Here is a 16,097-nt window from a genome sequence, read left to right as displayed (position 1 = left end):
AGTAGTTTGAATCCACCAGACGCTCCTTGGAAACCCTGTGAGGCAGTTCTACTCTGTCCTATAGGGTTGCTGTGAGTCAGAATCGACTTGACAGTAATGGGTTTTAAACATATATGTATGTGTTTGTGCCATATGTCAGTTTTTTCATAGGTGTCATTGAGGGGAATACATCTCCATTTCATACTTAGATGTTTACAGGGTTTGCATGACATTTTCCAGGGTAACATGACCCATAAATCCCTTTTTTTCTCCCATAAACAATCATAAACAAAGGGTTGGATTACATGGAAAACAATTTGTAGATAAGGACTGTCTATAAAAAATGATTGTTTGCTAATAGGTTTGTTATTGACAGGTATACGAAGACTCTTAACCATGTCACAGTGCTTTTTCTTTCCTCGAAATCCCTTCCCTAGCCTAAAAGGAGATAATAAACTGCAGCCCACTGCAGACAATTTTCTTTTACTCTGAGAATGCAAAACTTTTCTAAACACTAAGATCAAAATAAATTTCTCATTTGACACTATTGAAATATTCATTGTTACTATGTTCTGAAAAATGTTGTTATAAGTAAGCAGATAGTGAAAAGACACCAGATGTCACTGTACATGTGTTAAGTGGACCTCAGTTTCCTTTCCCCAGGTGTTTGCTCGGGTTTGAATGACGTTGTAGTTATTGGACTCGCCATTTGCCTTGAACGAGGGCACTGGATAAGTAGGAAATTTCAGGAAAGAGAGTATGGTGACCTTCAGTGGACACTAGAGGAGGGGAGGACCCTTAAGGGGAGATATCTTGCATCTTTGGGAAGGACATATAATATCTCAAAAACAAATTTATAAAAGGAATCAAACTTGGTTTGCTGTTTTCAAAGAATCAAAGGAAGAAATAAAAAATAAAAACAATGAAAACATATATATATAAATATGCCACTGTTGTCAAGTCGATTCCAACTCATACTGAACCCATAGGGTTTTCAAGGCCCTCTATGAAAGCTGACTGCCACGTCTTTCTTCCACAGGGCCACTGGTGGTTTCCAACTGCTGCCATTTCAGTTAGAAGTTGATGACTTTAACCACTGCGCCACCAGGACTCCTTAGATACATAATGTGTACATGTAGGTGTATATGAGTGTGTGTGTGTGTGTGTGTGTACGTAAAACCGAATCCGTTGCCATCAAGTCAACTCTGACTCATAGTTACCTTATAGGACAGGGTAGAGTTGTCTCATTGGGATTCCAAGACTGTAAATCTTTTCAGAAACAGACTGCCACATCTTTTTCCTTTGGAGCACAGCTGGCAGGTTAGAACCAGCAACCTTTCATTTAGCAGCCAAGCACTTAATCACTGAACCACCAGGGATTGAGAGAGAGAGAAAGAAAGGGAGAGATCTTGGGTGTGCAATTCTAATCTGATACACATGAGGGCACGATAAATCAGAACTGACTCAATGGCAAATAGTTTTTAAATATGTATACATAATGAGTCGGAATCGACTCGACAGCACTGGGTGGGTTTATACATATATATGTGGTATGTGTTTGTGTGCATGTATATATTTGTAACTTGAGGCTAGAGTTATTCTACTGGAAATATCTTTGCTGACTTTTTTATTTCTGAGTCAATGAACTAGGAAAATAATGAATGATTTAAATATCACAAAACATGGTTCTGGAAAACTAGAATAATTCCCTCAAAATAACTGATCCTGATAGTATTAAAAGTATAGTTATGTCATGGATTCAGTTATGTTCCCCTCCCCCCCAATTATGTATATCAACTTGGTTAGGCCATGTTTCTCAGTATTTTATGGTTGCCCTCCATTTTGTGATTGAAATTTTACGTTGAGAGGATTAGGGTGGGATTGTAGCAGCACCCTTACACAGGTTAACTCCCTGATCCAAAGTAAAGGGAGTTTCCCTGGAGGTGTGGCCTGAAGCACCTTTTATCTCTCAAGAGATAAAAGGAAAGGGAAACAAGCAGAGAGTGGGGACCTCATACCACCTGGAAAGCAGCACCTGGAGCAGAGTGCGTCCTTTGGACACGGGGTCCCTGCGCCTGAGAATCTCCTTGCCCAGGGGAAGATTGAGGACAACGACCTTTCTCCAGAGCCGACAAAGAGAAAAAGCCTTCCCCTGGAGCTGATGCCTTGAATCTGGACTTTTAGCCTACCTTACTGTGAGGAAATAATTTTCTCTTTGCTAAAGCCATCCACTTGTGGTATTTCTCTTATGGCAGCACTAGATGGCTAAGACAAGGACTAATCCCTTTCTGTGTCTGTTCTGTCACAATTCTCATAAATTTGTTCCATCCAAATACAAAAGCTGTAGGCAAAATCTTAACAACAACAACAAAAAAATCTTAAGCTCCTACCAATTAAGACATTTTCATATTGGACAAAAAATGAGCAAAATTAGGCAGGTTTCTGCTGATTTGGTGTTGTCCGACACTAAAACCAGGAAAGGGTAGATTTTTTGGTCTATACATACAATGAAACATCACGCAATAATAAAGAATAAGGACTAGTGTGTGAAAATTAACATGGATGAATCTGGAGGGCATTATGCTGAGTGAAATAAATCCATCACAAAAGAGCAAATGTTGCATGGTACCACTTTATAAAAATTCAAGAGTAAGTTGAAGCACAGAAAGCAGTGTTCTTTGATGGCTATCAGCGATGGGAGGGGAGAAAGGGAGAATCACTTACTAAATAGTAGACACATGTTAATTCTGGTAAAGGCAACAGAAAATATTGGAGAAGTCAGCACAATGTGACCAAGGTAAATGAAGACACTGAGGGATAGATATCTACGAGTAAAGGACAACCATGGTAGATGCTATAACATACACAATTCTGCAACAACAGTAATGACAGCCAACAATTTGTGAGTGGTTATACAGGTAGATATGTATGCTACATAGGTGTGGAGGGTGTATGGGGGTACATGTGTGTGCATATATACGTATAGTTGTGAGCCTTTGTATATACATATTTGTATGTGCTGCATATATAATCATACATATAATAGAGCACCTAGAAGGCACAGTAATGGAAACTTCTTAGACATACGTCCAAACACTTGGTGGGTCTAAGTTACTGGGCTTGAGGCTCATGACCATAGTGCTGGGGGACAATTAGGTCAATTGACATAACAGTTCATAAAGATAATGTTCTACATACTTGTTTGGTGAGGAGTGTCTGGGATCTTAAAGCTTGCGAGTGATCTTCTAAGATACAGCTATGGGTCCCTTCCCATCTGGAGCAAAGGAGGGTGAAGGAAACCAAATAGTCTATAGGACTAATGGTCCACATGAACCACAGCCTCCTCCAGCCTGAGACCAGAATGTCATGGAAAAAGTTGTGTATAAATTGTTCAATGGGAAACTAGTTTGCTGTGTAAAATTTCGCCTAAAGCACAATAAGATGTTCAGAAAAAAAGGATGGTAGATTTCAAATTAGGTAAGGAATCATTTTTATAAACATCATGTCTTTCAACTTGGATTTGCATAAAAGCTATGAAGGAAATTTCACATTCACATTTTTCAGTGAGGATCTAGATTTTAGCAATTATGGTAGTCGAGTAAAAGCAACTTTATAAACACAATGTACACAAATTAAAAAGATGGAAAATTTTTGAATTCATGGAAGCTGAGAAATCCAGTCACAGATCTTGTTTTTTGTTGTTGTTGTTTTTGATGAAAAGCTCATCTTTACAAAAAGGTTCATCTATAGGAATAGTAAAAAAAACCTAATAGCTTATTGTTGGAGCCCTAGTGGCAAAGCGCTTAAGAGTTACGGCTGTTAACCAAAAGGTCAGCAGTTTGAATCCACCAGCTGCTTCTTGGAAAACCTATGGGGCAGTTCTGCTTTTTCCTGTTGGGTCACTATGAGTCAGAATCAACTTGACATCAATGAGTCTGGTTTTTAGTTTTCGTTAGTTATGGCCAAGGTGATTCTCACTCACAGCAACCCTATGTGTGCCAGGGTAAAACTATACTCCACAGGGTTTTCAGTGTCCGATATTTTGGAGTAGATTGCCAGGACTTTCTTTAAAGATGCATCTGGACAGACTTGAACTTCCAACCTTTCGGTGAACAGCCAATTATGTTAACATTTTGCACTCCCTAGGAATATTATAATGCTTAAAAAAAAAAAAAAAAGGCAGCAAAAAACCCATGAAATTATTTTGGATGGAGTTTGCTTTTATATGAGAATGAATGACATATTGTATGTCCAGAGACATTATAGATCAAGGTTCCTGCTCTCAAGACACGCAGTCTACCTATCTATCTTATGTTTGAAATTCCCACTAGGGTTCTCTTTTGAAGACATAAAAGTGTTAATGAAAATAACGGAATATTATCTGAATGAGGTAACACAATAAACTACTACAATACTTAACATACTAGTAAAAATAAGGTTTATTAGAACAGCTACAGTCATGTTCAAAGGATCTTAAGGGACTGGAACATTGGAGAGTAAGGTGTTGAAAGCAAATTACAAGGCAAAGTGAGTGAAGCACTGAAGTTTGGACTTAAGCGGGTGTTTTAGGCTGGGGTCTCTACAGAAGCAAAACCAGTGAAGCATGTATAGATATACATATATATGGAGCCCTGGTGGTGTAGTGGGTAAGTGCTACAGCTGCTAACCAAGAGGTTCTCAGTTTGAATCCACCAGGTGCTCCTTGGAAACTCTGCGGGGCAGTTCTACTCTGCCCTATAACCCCACTGTCCTATAGAAAAAACGGAATCAACTTGATGGCAATAGGTTTTTTTGTTTGTTTATATATATAGAGAGAGAGACAGAGAAACAGATTTATATCAAGGAAATGGTACACATGGCTGTAGAGACTGGAAAATCCTAAGTCCATGGGTCAGGCTGGAGCCTTCTCCTGCTGAGATCTGCAGGTCAGACAACAGGCTTTTGGCTCACAGGCCGTGGACACTGACAAATCCCAAGACTGGTGGGTATGTTGCTAGCTCAAGTCCCAAGAACTGGAGGTCAGATGAACAGAACAGGAGGCAGCTGCAGGATTCAGAGTGAGGAAAAGTCAGCCAGCTTGCCAGCAAGTTCACATATATTGAATGCAGGCCACACCTGCAAGGAAATTCCCTTTCAACTCATTGTCTGCTCATAGCAGATCTCACCATGAAGGTGATTACATCATTACATAGGTGTTGAACTATATCATAACTGCCAAACCACCGAGAATCATGGCCCAGCCAGTTGACACACAACTTTAACCATCACATCAGGTAAGGGAGCTTCAAAGCACAGATGTGTATGTGTGTGTGTGTGTACATATCACAGTAATGGTAGGTCTAATGTTTAATTGTATGTGTCAGCTTGGCTAAGCTATGATTGCCAGTGGTTTGGCCAAATACTAGTTGCTGTTCTTTAACGTAGTGTAATATAATGTAACAATCTTGTGTAATGTAATCTAATGTAATCAATCAAGCAGTTGAAAGTGGTCTTTTCTTAGGTTATTGTCTGCCTTCAGACTATGAATAGATACTTGTCAGAACTCTCTCCCTCTTTCTCTCTGAACTGTAATTTTCCCTCTCCTGACCTACAGATCTTGGGATGCAAGCCTGCGGAAGTTTCCATCCAGTGCCTGACCTATAGATTTTGGACTTGCCAGCCCCTACAATCCTGTGAGCCAGCATAAGTCTCCAGCCTTTCACCTGACCAATGAGTTTTGAACTTTCGAGCCCCACAATTGTGTGAGCTAGTCCCTTGAAGTAAATCTCTCTCATATATTGCTCATGTGCCCTGAAGCAAGATTGCTTAAGTTTTAAACTTAAGTGACCTTGGACAAGCTACTTAGCCCTTCTAGGCCTCATTTTTCTCACTGGTAAAATAGGATATTTATAATGTCTTCCTTATCCAGTCATTTTTATAAACATATGAGTTAATATAAGTAAAAAGATTTAAACTGTGTTTTGTGCAGAGTGAATATTATATGTATATATATACTATAGGAAAATTATACGTAGAATTTTATTGCAGTGAGTACATTTAACTTTTGTTTGTCCATTTTTTGGATATTTTCCAAATATATTTTGAAGATGACTTTGATGTTGAAACACTAAAAGTAAAAACAAAACACAAACTCCCTCTCAGCTTCTTTTCTGCTAATCAAAGAGTTTCTATTGCAAAAATACAGTGAGAATTTCCTGTATTGTGATATCCGGAACATTTTAGAAGCTGGTAGTTTTACTGCTTCTTGGTCAGTACTGCACATATGTGGCTCACCAATAGAGGTTCAGGAACATCCTGTAAAAACATACTTGTTTGTTTTAAATTTCTTCGCGCACAGCTTTCGGATTCCTTTGCTTCCAGCCCAGTTCTGTGATCGAGCACCACTTTTCCCCAACAAGCACTCCTCGGGCCTTCCCTGCATCCACCTGGGACATCATCTCTCATGGCAGGTACGTGTGCCTCCAGTCAGAAAATCAACAGATAAAGGGACCCAAAACAGGCAATCCACGGACATGGCTAATTTTAGGGCAGAACTTTAAGAAAAAGAGGCATAAGGGACAGTGGATTTTTTAGGCCTTCCCTATGTCAGTAACTTCTACATTTATTCAAATTTCTTGATTCATCATTCTGTAATTTATAAGTAGCCTGGAAAGCTTTTTCAACAGAGTGGGTTCCAATATGGAGAGGTCTTAATTCTGAATGAGAAATGAATTCACCTGGTTATATTATGATCAATAGAATTCTAGCATAGGAATAAAAAGATAATGCTAGCTATAAATGATACAGTGTTTACAGTGTTTCATTTTTTTCTTAGCACTTGTCTTGCGACTCCTAAATCTCTCCCAGACTAACGGTTTAAACAATGTACTATTGTCACTAACGTTACTCTTTAGGAGTGTGCTCAAGTCCATGCACTATCTACTAAGGTTGAATTTTTTCAGGAAAAAACATATAACAAAGTAATTTTGGGTAACAGCAAAAAAAAAAAAAAAAGTTCTTTCTATATCATAATTCAATGTACTAGGAAGTGAACTCAGCTCACCAGAGAATTACTCTTTGCATTGGTTTTAGAATCTCTCATCCCCAGGTCCAAGTGCTCCTGTCTCTTTGTCTTATACTACATCTACAGAGCTATGGGCAGCAAAACATTTCTCAAGGCAGAATCTGTACTGAGATTAGCAGAAAGACTTACTACCAAATAGTATTATTGTCAGTGACCATGGTGGAATACGTTACATGAAAGACACTGGGCTTAGACAGGATTGAATTTTATGTCTGACTTGCACACTTGCCAGCTTTGATACCTTGAGAAAATGATGTTGGTCTTGGACCCTCAATTTTCTCAAGCTGTTTACCTTGTGATTTTTCCAGAGAGAATGAAAGTAAATGCCTGTAATGTAAGCACGTAAAACAGAAGTTGGGGTCCCTTGATCACTTTTTCCACTAGATCTCTAAGCCTCTTCGCCAGTTAAAAAACAAAAACAAACAAAAAAACTAATGCTAAATATACTTACAGAGTTGGTAGAGATGAAAATGTGTGGATAATCTCACTGAGGAATAATATACCCCACTGCCCCCCGCCCCCAAATGTTGATATTGGTTGAAGTTTTAAATGGACTGTCTTCCTTTTCCAGTTGTTCACTGGCAGGCTGATTGTGTTAGCACATAGAGGACCTAAAGACTCAAATATTTCTCTGTATATCTGTGTGTGGATCCTGACACTTCTGGATTTTCTCACTGGTTTTGCATTTAAGAGCTACAGCCACTACACATTTCCTCTTTAAATCTTTGTCTTTTCTCTCTTTTTCTGCAGCTTTTCAGAACAATTTATGGAGCCTGACTTCAGGAACCTTGGCAGTAGTGTGCCTTTCGTTGATGGCTACTTTGGGAATTTTACTGAAAAATCGTAAGTTTTTCTAGGCATCTTGTAAAGATCAATGCTATGATAAAACTATTTAATAGTATAATAATATACAATGCATTTTGCTAGTGTGTAATATGATATCATGAATACACTTAATCCTGTACTTAATTATATAAATTTCTTATTGCATTTGCCACAGAAAGTACTCAGCCAACACCCTCTCCAGGATCCACTATAGAACCCCAGAGAGGTAGGCTCCAGTGTTTGAAAATATTCAGTTTTGGTAGAATATTAAAATAGAAAATTTCTTTTTTTTTTTTTTTCCAGAGAGGAGCATGATGGTATATCACACGTAGTAATATGTTTACTTCCCTAATTTTAGAACAGTCTCATTCTAGGAATGATTAGATTACATTGAGAGCACATCATTTTTATGTTACAGGCATAAGGATAATATTAGCATGAAATAACAGATTTCTGTCCTCTATGAATGCACATTATTTACTAACAAATTACAAATAAACTTCAGTAAGTATTACAGTTAATCCTAATTGCCTGCCTGTGTCTGCTCATAGCCCATACTTTCCTATCTCCGTTATAGAAAATGCTTCCTCTAACATACTTGTACTTCCATTAGTGCTTATGCCTCAGAGCTTAGTGCCCAGATTTCTGAAGTTACAAAATTTACTTACACAGTAAGAGCCAGCTTAAAGTACAATTTCTGATGAATATATTTTCCCCCAGTGCACTCCATATTATCTCTCCTGTGGCCACATGGCATTTAATTTATCTCTTATGCAATTTCATCACCATTTATTTGGCTCGCATTCAAGTTAACTACCATGTGTCATGTCTTCTGTTATTGAGGATAAGGCATGTTGAAGACATTACCACTGCTAAACTCTATTATCAGACTTCAAACTAATTGTTTTATTTATCTTCATTTTGAAAAAAATTCAAAACGTCAGATTCTCCTCAATGACGGTATTTTTGTTGACTCAGAAAATATGATAAAATGCTTTCCTCTTTTAAATCACCTCTCTTTGATCTGGGTAACTCCTATTTGTACTGCAGAGCTCACCTTTGGGTCACTTCCTCCAAACAGATTCTTCTAATCTCCCTCCATCTCATATCTTGCAATGTGTTCCTTTATTATCCTAAATTCCTTTGTATACTTAGCAAAATTAACATGAAATACGATTGACAAATGATTGGTAACTATGCGCCTTACTCTACCTGTAGAATATAATCTCCATGAGGAAAACAATCATGTTTGACTTGTTCACAAGTCTAATCCTGAGCGTAGCACACCACAGTGCACGTAGTAATGCATGCATGCTCAAAGACTAGTTGTAGAGAAAAATCTAAATAGGAAATAATCTTTAAATGAATAAACAGCAATACAAATATTTGTAATCTCCAATGTCATCAATTATGTTTTATTTTTTATCTTAGGCTCTTGCCAAGAAAAGTGGATTGGGTACCAATGCAATTGTTACTTCTTTTCCAATGAAGAAAAAACTTGGGCAGAAAGTAGGGATTTCTGTGCTTCTCAGAATTCCAGTCTTCTTCAGTTGGAAAGCAAAAATGAATTAGTATGTACTTGTGTTTCCACATTTTCTTTGTTCCAGAAAACATAATATTTAAGTAAGCTGAAAATTTTGAGTCTTTAATCAGAGAGTAAATGGGTGGTCATATTTGAACAATGATTATTAGCTCTGTACTTTGAAGCAATCACTATAAAACTTACATAAAATTTCTCAAAGAATTATATCTAGGAATAAAATCAATTTGCCAGATGAAGTAAAAGGAATTTTCTGGATGGCTTCAAAGTAATTAGATCATTATTTAACTCATTTCATTCAAAGATCCAACTAAATGACTTTGGCATATTTAGTTCTTTTAATTGAATTTATAAATCCTTTTATAATTATGTAGCTTCTGTCATGTTTCTGGAATAAAATGAGGGCCAATATAGAGAGTATGCTCATAAAAATTACCAGTTCCTAAGAAAATCCCTAAGGTCCCATTCCTAAGAAAAGCAATCCAACAGAACAGAAAAATTGTCTAACAATATCATTAATATCACATGCAACTAATTTTGCCAAAGATCACTCAAAAACGGTTTCAGCAGTACATCGACAGAGAACTCCCAGAAATTGAAGCCCAATTCAGAAGAAGATGTGGGATGAGGAATATCATTCCTGATATCAGATGGATCTTGTCTTAAAACAGAGAATACCAGAAAGATCTTTACCTGTGGGGTTTTTTTTTTTTTTTGACTCTGCAAAGGTATTCGACTATGTGGATCATAACAAATTGTGAATAACATTATGAAGAATGGGAATTCTAGAACACTGACTTGTGCTCATGAGGAACCTGCACATAGACCAAGAGGCAGCCGTTCAAACAGAGCAAAGGGGATACAGCATGGCTTAAAGTCAGGAAAGGTGTGTGTTATGTTTGTATCCTTTCACCATACTTATACAACTGTATGTGGAGCAAATAACCTGAGAAGGTGGAATATATGGAGAAGAATGTAACACTAGGATTAGAGTAAGACTCTTTAACAACCTGTTATACACAGGTGACACAAACTTCCTAGTTGAAAACAAAGAGAACTTGAAGAACTTACTGATGAAGATGAAAGACCACAGCTTTCAGTATGGATTATACCTCAACATAAAGAAACCAAAAATCCTCACACCTAGACCAATAAACACATTGTAATAAACAGAGAAAATATTCAGATTGTTAAGGATTTCATTTTAGTTGGATCCACAATCAATGCCCATGGAAGCAGCAGTCAAGAACCCAAAAGACACATTGCATTTGGCATATCTGTTGCAAAAGACCTGTTTGAAGTGTTGAAAAGCCCAGGTGTCACTTTGAGGACTAAGGTGCACCTGATCCGTGCCACAATATTTTCAATTGTCTCATATGCATGTGAATACTAGACAATGAATAAGGAAGACCTAAGGAGAACTGACATTTTTGAATTATGTTGTTGGTGAAGAATATTTAATATTTTTTTTTATGCTGTGTCAGAGAACAAAGAAATCTGTCTTGGAAGATGTACAGCCAGAGTGCTCCTTGGAAGCGAGGATGGCAAGACTTGGCCTCACATACTTTGGACATGTTATCAGGAGGAACCGGTCCCTGGAGAAGGGCATCATGCTTGGTAAAGTAGAGGGTGAGCTAAAAAGAGGAAGACCCTCAGTGAGATGGATTGACACGGTGGCTGCAACAATGGGCTCAAGCTTAACAATGATTGTGAAGGTGACCCAGGACCGGGCAGTGTTTCATTGGAACCAACTTGACAGCAGCTAACAACAGCACAGAAAAGGCATAAATTGCCCTAGATGTATGCAGAGACTGAGCTGAATAAAGGTTGAGAAGGTCATACCCAGGAGCTTTATCCCTCGAGATAGTGTTGATTTTACAGATTTTCAGGCTGGGGTTTCGGATTCCCTGTACAGGGATGTTCATGAGAACTCTAACTCACGGAATAGAGAATGTTTTCTATATTTTTATAACAAAATCTTTACACCTTTAGTCAGATTTTGTGGTAGTTTTCCTGCATAACTGAATGGGGGTGATAAATTAGAAATATGAGGCACAGAGCTGAACCTTCTAAATTAGAAGCCAAGAGTGATTTCAGTTTGTGCGATTGATAGGCCGGGTGTGATGTCTGACATTAAATTCTTAAAAGCACACTGTTCCCAGAGTACATTCAAATAGGATTACAGTGTTAGTCTTTGTTTCCAAACAGAGGTTTTGGATCTCCAGTAGACGTTATTACTGGATTGGACTCACTTATAATGAAAAACGTGGTGCGTGGCTGTGGGAGGACGGCTCTGCTCCTTCCCAGGATGTGTAAGTTTCTGGCAGCCTGGTGCTCCCTTTTCTACTCTTTCTGAGTTTATGCTTAGATCGCATCAGTGCAGGTAACACGCAGGAGCACTGCAGTAATCGCATGTCCAGGGCGTGAGGTTGCAGAAAGAGAATAGTGTAGCAGAATACAACTGCAGGCCAATCCAGAAAATTCAAGTTCATGCTCAGGTCACATGAACTTTAGTGTTCTGGGCCCATAAGATAACTTTTGACTTTTTTCCCCATTTTTCCTTGGAGCAAACACATAGACTTGCCAGTACAGGCACACGTACTCACATCCTCACATACACAGCAGCACTGACTCAGCAGTCCCGGCAGTCGAGATACAGCAGGATATGCCTTCCTTTCTTTATTCTGTTGGAGCCAAAATTCTCAACATACTCCCAATGTTTCAAACATTCTGGGTTTATCTTTTGTATGTTTGTAAACTTTGAATGTTATTTTCATTCATAAACATGTAATTTCCACATAATACAATGGTGAATTATAAGCTCTGATTTGTTTCTCTAGACTAAATAAGGTAATGAATTTTTTTAAACAAAATAAAAGTATATTATGCATCAAAATGATTAACACCAAAGGCAAGAACAATAACCAAAAATCTCTAGTCCCAATACTATTTATTTAAGAGGGAGTAACTAAGGTTTGTGCAACAATATAATCTGAAATCTGAAAACTATGGTTATTAAATGGAAAAAAATTATGATTAAATATGCTAGTATCTCATTTAAATGCTTCTGAAAGTTCTATCATTAATCTGAAATCTTTGCACCTGAGTGTTTTCATACCCTTTTCCCAGATGCTAATATTTTTTGTCTTCATTACAGATATCCATTTGTTCAAATTCTAAATCCACAGAGCTGCATATTATATAATAGTGATGCTATGTCGGATGAAGATTGTGAGAAGAAATATGGTTTTATCTGTAAGCAACAGCTTATTTAAGTGTTTCTTGGGGTCGGGGAACAATGCGGGCTCAGGTTTACCTTTTATTTCTTATAGTGTTACTAGTTATCTACTTCTTAGGTCTATAAATTTTTCAATATTCTGTCTTATACAATTTGTACATATTTGAATACATGTGTTTTAAAATTGATTAAATTTCTGTGCCTATGCTTGAATTTATTAAGCATCGAGATAAAGAATGTTATGAATATTTAGATTTTATATGTTTAATATTAAATGTAGTTTCATAGTTTCACGCATCTTTTCTTGCAAATTACCTCTGCAGAAATTTAAGGAAAGTTTACAACACCAAATAATATATATCAACATTATTTCAGTGCTCCATTTGGCATACTAAATTGGAAAAGCCCGTCTTCACCTTTCTAAAAGTAAAAATATTTTTAATGCCTTTTGTTAGCTCTTTCTGGAAATACATATATATATATTTAAGAATATATATATATATATGTATGCTTAGAGCTGAAAGTTCCAGTGCTATATGCTAGATGACAGTTTCCTCACATGTGTTATCCAGATTCAGAGCAAAACAAATTCTGTCTCTTTTCCACAATACTCTAAATTCTGAAGAACAACTGAAGTTTTTGGTCGTTACTTTGAAATATGTGTTTCCAATATGATTGCTTCCAGGTTTTTCAAGGGGAATGAGAGCCCAAGTAGCCCAGGTGCCCCAGAACTTTCTTGCCTCATGCTTATCCATCAGTGAGAGAGTCATGTACAGGTGCAATGAAGGTCTTATTCTCAAATAAATTAAAAAACAATTTTCCTAAAAGTCTTGCATCAAATACTATATAATTCACTTTTGTTGTTGTTGTTGTTGGAGAGCAGCTCAAATTATCATTTGATGGTTCTTGAGAGAGTCAAAAAAAAAAAGGGTGGAGATAATGATAAGGTCTGACGCCAGGGCCTGGCTGGGATCTTCCTGACCTAATAGCCACCAAAAGCCAATTCCTCTTTAAGACGGTTGCACATATGTTTTAAAGAATTTGGATTGACATCCTTATTTGCTTTATAGTTTTAAATGAAAACAATCAATATCTAATAATCGATCTCAATACACAGAGAATCAAGTTGTCTTAGTCATCTAATGCTGCTATAACAGAAATACCACAAGTGGATGGCTTTAACAAAGAGTTTATTCTGTCACATTCCCCTAGATTAGAAGTCTGAATTCAGGGCACCAGCTCCAGGGGAAGGATTTCTCTCTGTTGGTTCTGGAGGAAGGTCCTTGTCCTCAGTCTTGCCTTGGTCTGGGAGGATTTCAGCATGGGAATCTCAGGTCCGAAGGACGCTTTCTGCTCCTGGTGCCACTTTTTTGGTAGTATGAGATCCCCACTTCTCTGCTAGCTTCTTCCCTTTATTTCTCAAAAGAGACTGGCTTAAGACACTATCTAATCTCGTAGATCTCATCAACATAACTGCCACTAATCCATCTCACTAACATCACCGTGACAGGATTTACAACACCTAGAGAAATCACGTCAGATGACGAAGTGGTGGACAATCATACAGTACTGGGAATCAGAATCTAGCCAAGTTGACAGATATTTTGGGGGGACACAATTCAATCCATGACACAAGGAGAGAAAATAACCTATTAGATTTTATTTCTTAAAGTATAAATAAATAGGACTACAATACTGAACACATCATGCTCTTATATGATGATTTGCTTAGGAAAAATGCACATAAATTGTGTGATGAAGGATGCAGATTTTAAAATACTTGACCTCTGACTAGAGAAATTATGTATGACAATTTCTGAATATAAAAATCTTTTGGTTTTTTTGTTTATGTGTTTTTAAAGTAATACACTTTTAGTTCAACTAAAATCCAAAACAATAGCACAGAAGCATATAATGAAAATCAAGTCCCATGTCTCAAGTGTACCATCTGCCTGTCCTCCTCCCGTGAGGCAGTGTTTTCTGGTTTAGTTTTGCTGTTTATAGAGGTTTTCTCTGTAACAGCAAGAGAAATCTCACTGTTTATATTTAGCCACATCCAAGTATAGGTTAAAGATTGTTCTCTTTGATGTCATTACTCTCTCAGGTGTCTCAAGCCACATCTGAGAGCTCACAGGCATTTATTACAATTCCAAGAGGAGGGGGAAACAGAAGGTGTTAAATATGATGGGAGATGTCTACTTTTAGAGGGTAATTCATGCCAAAAATTATGTCCACTGGAAAAAGAAAATTCCTCTTGCCTCCCAGTTACTGAGATGTTTCTTCAGCTTCCATATCACTTCAGGGCACTGATAACAGAATGTATTGACTTGAAAAGAGATATTGGTCATCCAAGGGAGAGTAACTTTCTCACAGCATGATCACTTTATGTTAGGTGCACTCAGTCCAACTCAGTCCAGGCCCACTTGACTGCTTCTTCTCATCTTTTATAGTTTTCAGTAAGGGGAGAGGGAGTGTTTTTTTTTATAGGCCGGGCTTTCTATCAGCTTTTTTTTTTTTTTTTATGTGACATGAAATCTCTTATATATTCTCTGGGGAAAGGCACTTTGTTTTTTTCTCTTCTTTGAAATGGGCTAATGTACATGGAAGTATCTAGTTGAGTAAATATCTCTGTGTTGGGCATAGAACAAAGGGAAGAGAGGTAAGAAAATGTGGAAAACACACGCAAAATAACAAAACATGATTGCCACATGTCTTTTTATACTTACTTAAGTTAATCCTGCTATCAAAACTGTATCTATTTTGTTTTGCTATATAACAAATTACCATACATTTAGAGATTTAAAACAGCACGTTTGTTATTACAGCTTCCATTGGGCAGAACCAGGGAACAGCTTATCTGGGTCCTTTGCTCAGGATCACACAAGGCTGTAGTCAAGGTCTTAGACAGAATACATTCTCAGCGGTGACTCTTGTCCAGGTTCATTCAGCTTGTTGGCAGAATTTAATTCCTTCTATTTTTTAGTCAAAGGCCCTCCGTAACTAGTGGCTACCCCTCTCCATAGGCAGTTCACATCATGGCTGCTCGCATCTTCTAAGCCAGAAGGAAAGTGTCTCTGATGTCTTCAATCTCTGACCTCTAGACTCTCTTTTAAAATGTTCACCTGCTTATATCAGGCCCACCCAATATTATCTCCCTTTTGATTAACTCAAAATCAACTTAATTGTATCTGAAAAATTTTCTCACCTTTGCCCTGTAACCTAATCTCACCACAGCAGTTACATTCCATCCTATTCACAAGTCCTACCCTCACTCAAGGAGGGCAGGTTACAGAGGGCATTTATACCAGGAAGCTGGAATCTTAGGGACCATCTTAGAGTGTTTCCTACCACACCAATTGTCTTAGTTATCTAGTCTCTTTATAACAGAAATACCACAAGTGTTTTTTTTTTTTTTTCCCTCACATTTAGGAGGCTAGAAGTCCATATTCAGG

The 16,097-nt window shown here is 37.5% G+C and overlaps 1 protein-coding gene across 2 annotated transcripts; it reads left to right on the top strand.

Annotated features, from left to right (window-relative positions):
- The first annotated feature begins 5,942 nt into the window (after positions 1-5,942).
- On the top strand, positions 5,943-13,116 carry LOC135231242 (natural killer cells antigen CD94-like). 2 transcript variants are annotated; one of them, XM_064284623.1, is made up of 5 exons: positions 5,966-6,428; positions 7,793-7,885; positions 8,043-8,093; positions 9,299-9,438; positions 11,616-13,116. In XM_064284623.1, the coding sequence occupies exons 1-5, from the start codon at positions 6,422-6,424 to the stop codon at positions 11,721-11,723; spliced, it is 399 nt and encodes a 132-aa protein (XP_064140693.1). In that variant the 5' UTR covers positions 5,966-6,421; the 3' UTR covers positions 11,724-13,116. The 2 variants fall into 2 exon arrangements, with proteins under 2 accessions (XP_064140694.1, XP_064140693.1); XM_064284624.1 differs by lacking the exon at positions 8,043-8,093 and having other exon boundaries at positions 5,943-6,428.
- Positions 13,117-16,097: the final 2,981 nt, after the last annotated feature.

Source organism: Loxodonta africana, chromosome 4 (assembly GCF_030014295.1).
Source record: "Loxodonta africana isolate mLoxAfr1 chromosome 4, mLoxAfr1.hap2, whole genome shotgun sequence".
Taxonomy (NCBI): Eukaryota; Metazoa; Chordata; class Mammalia; order Proboscidea; family Elephantidae; genus Loxodonta; species Loxodonta africana.
The sequence above is the reverse complement of the archived record's forward strand: the minus strand, read 5'-3'. Positions and strand labels throughout refer to the sequence as shown.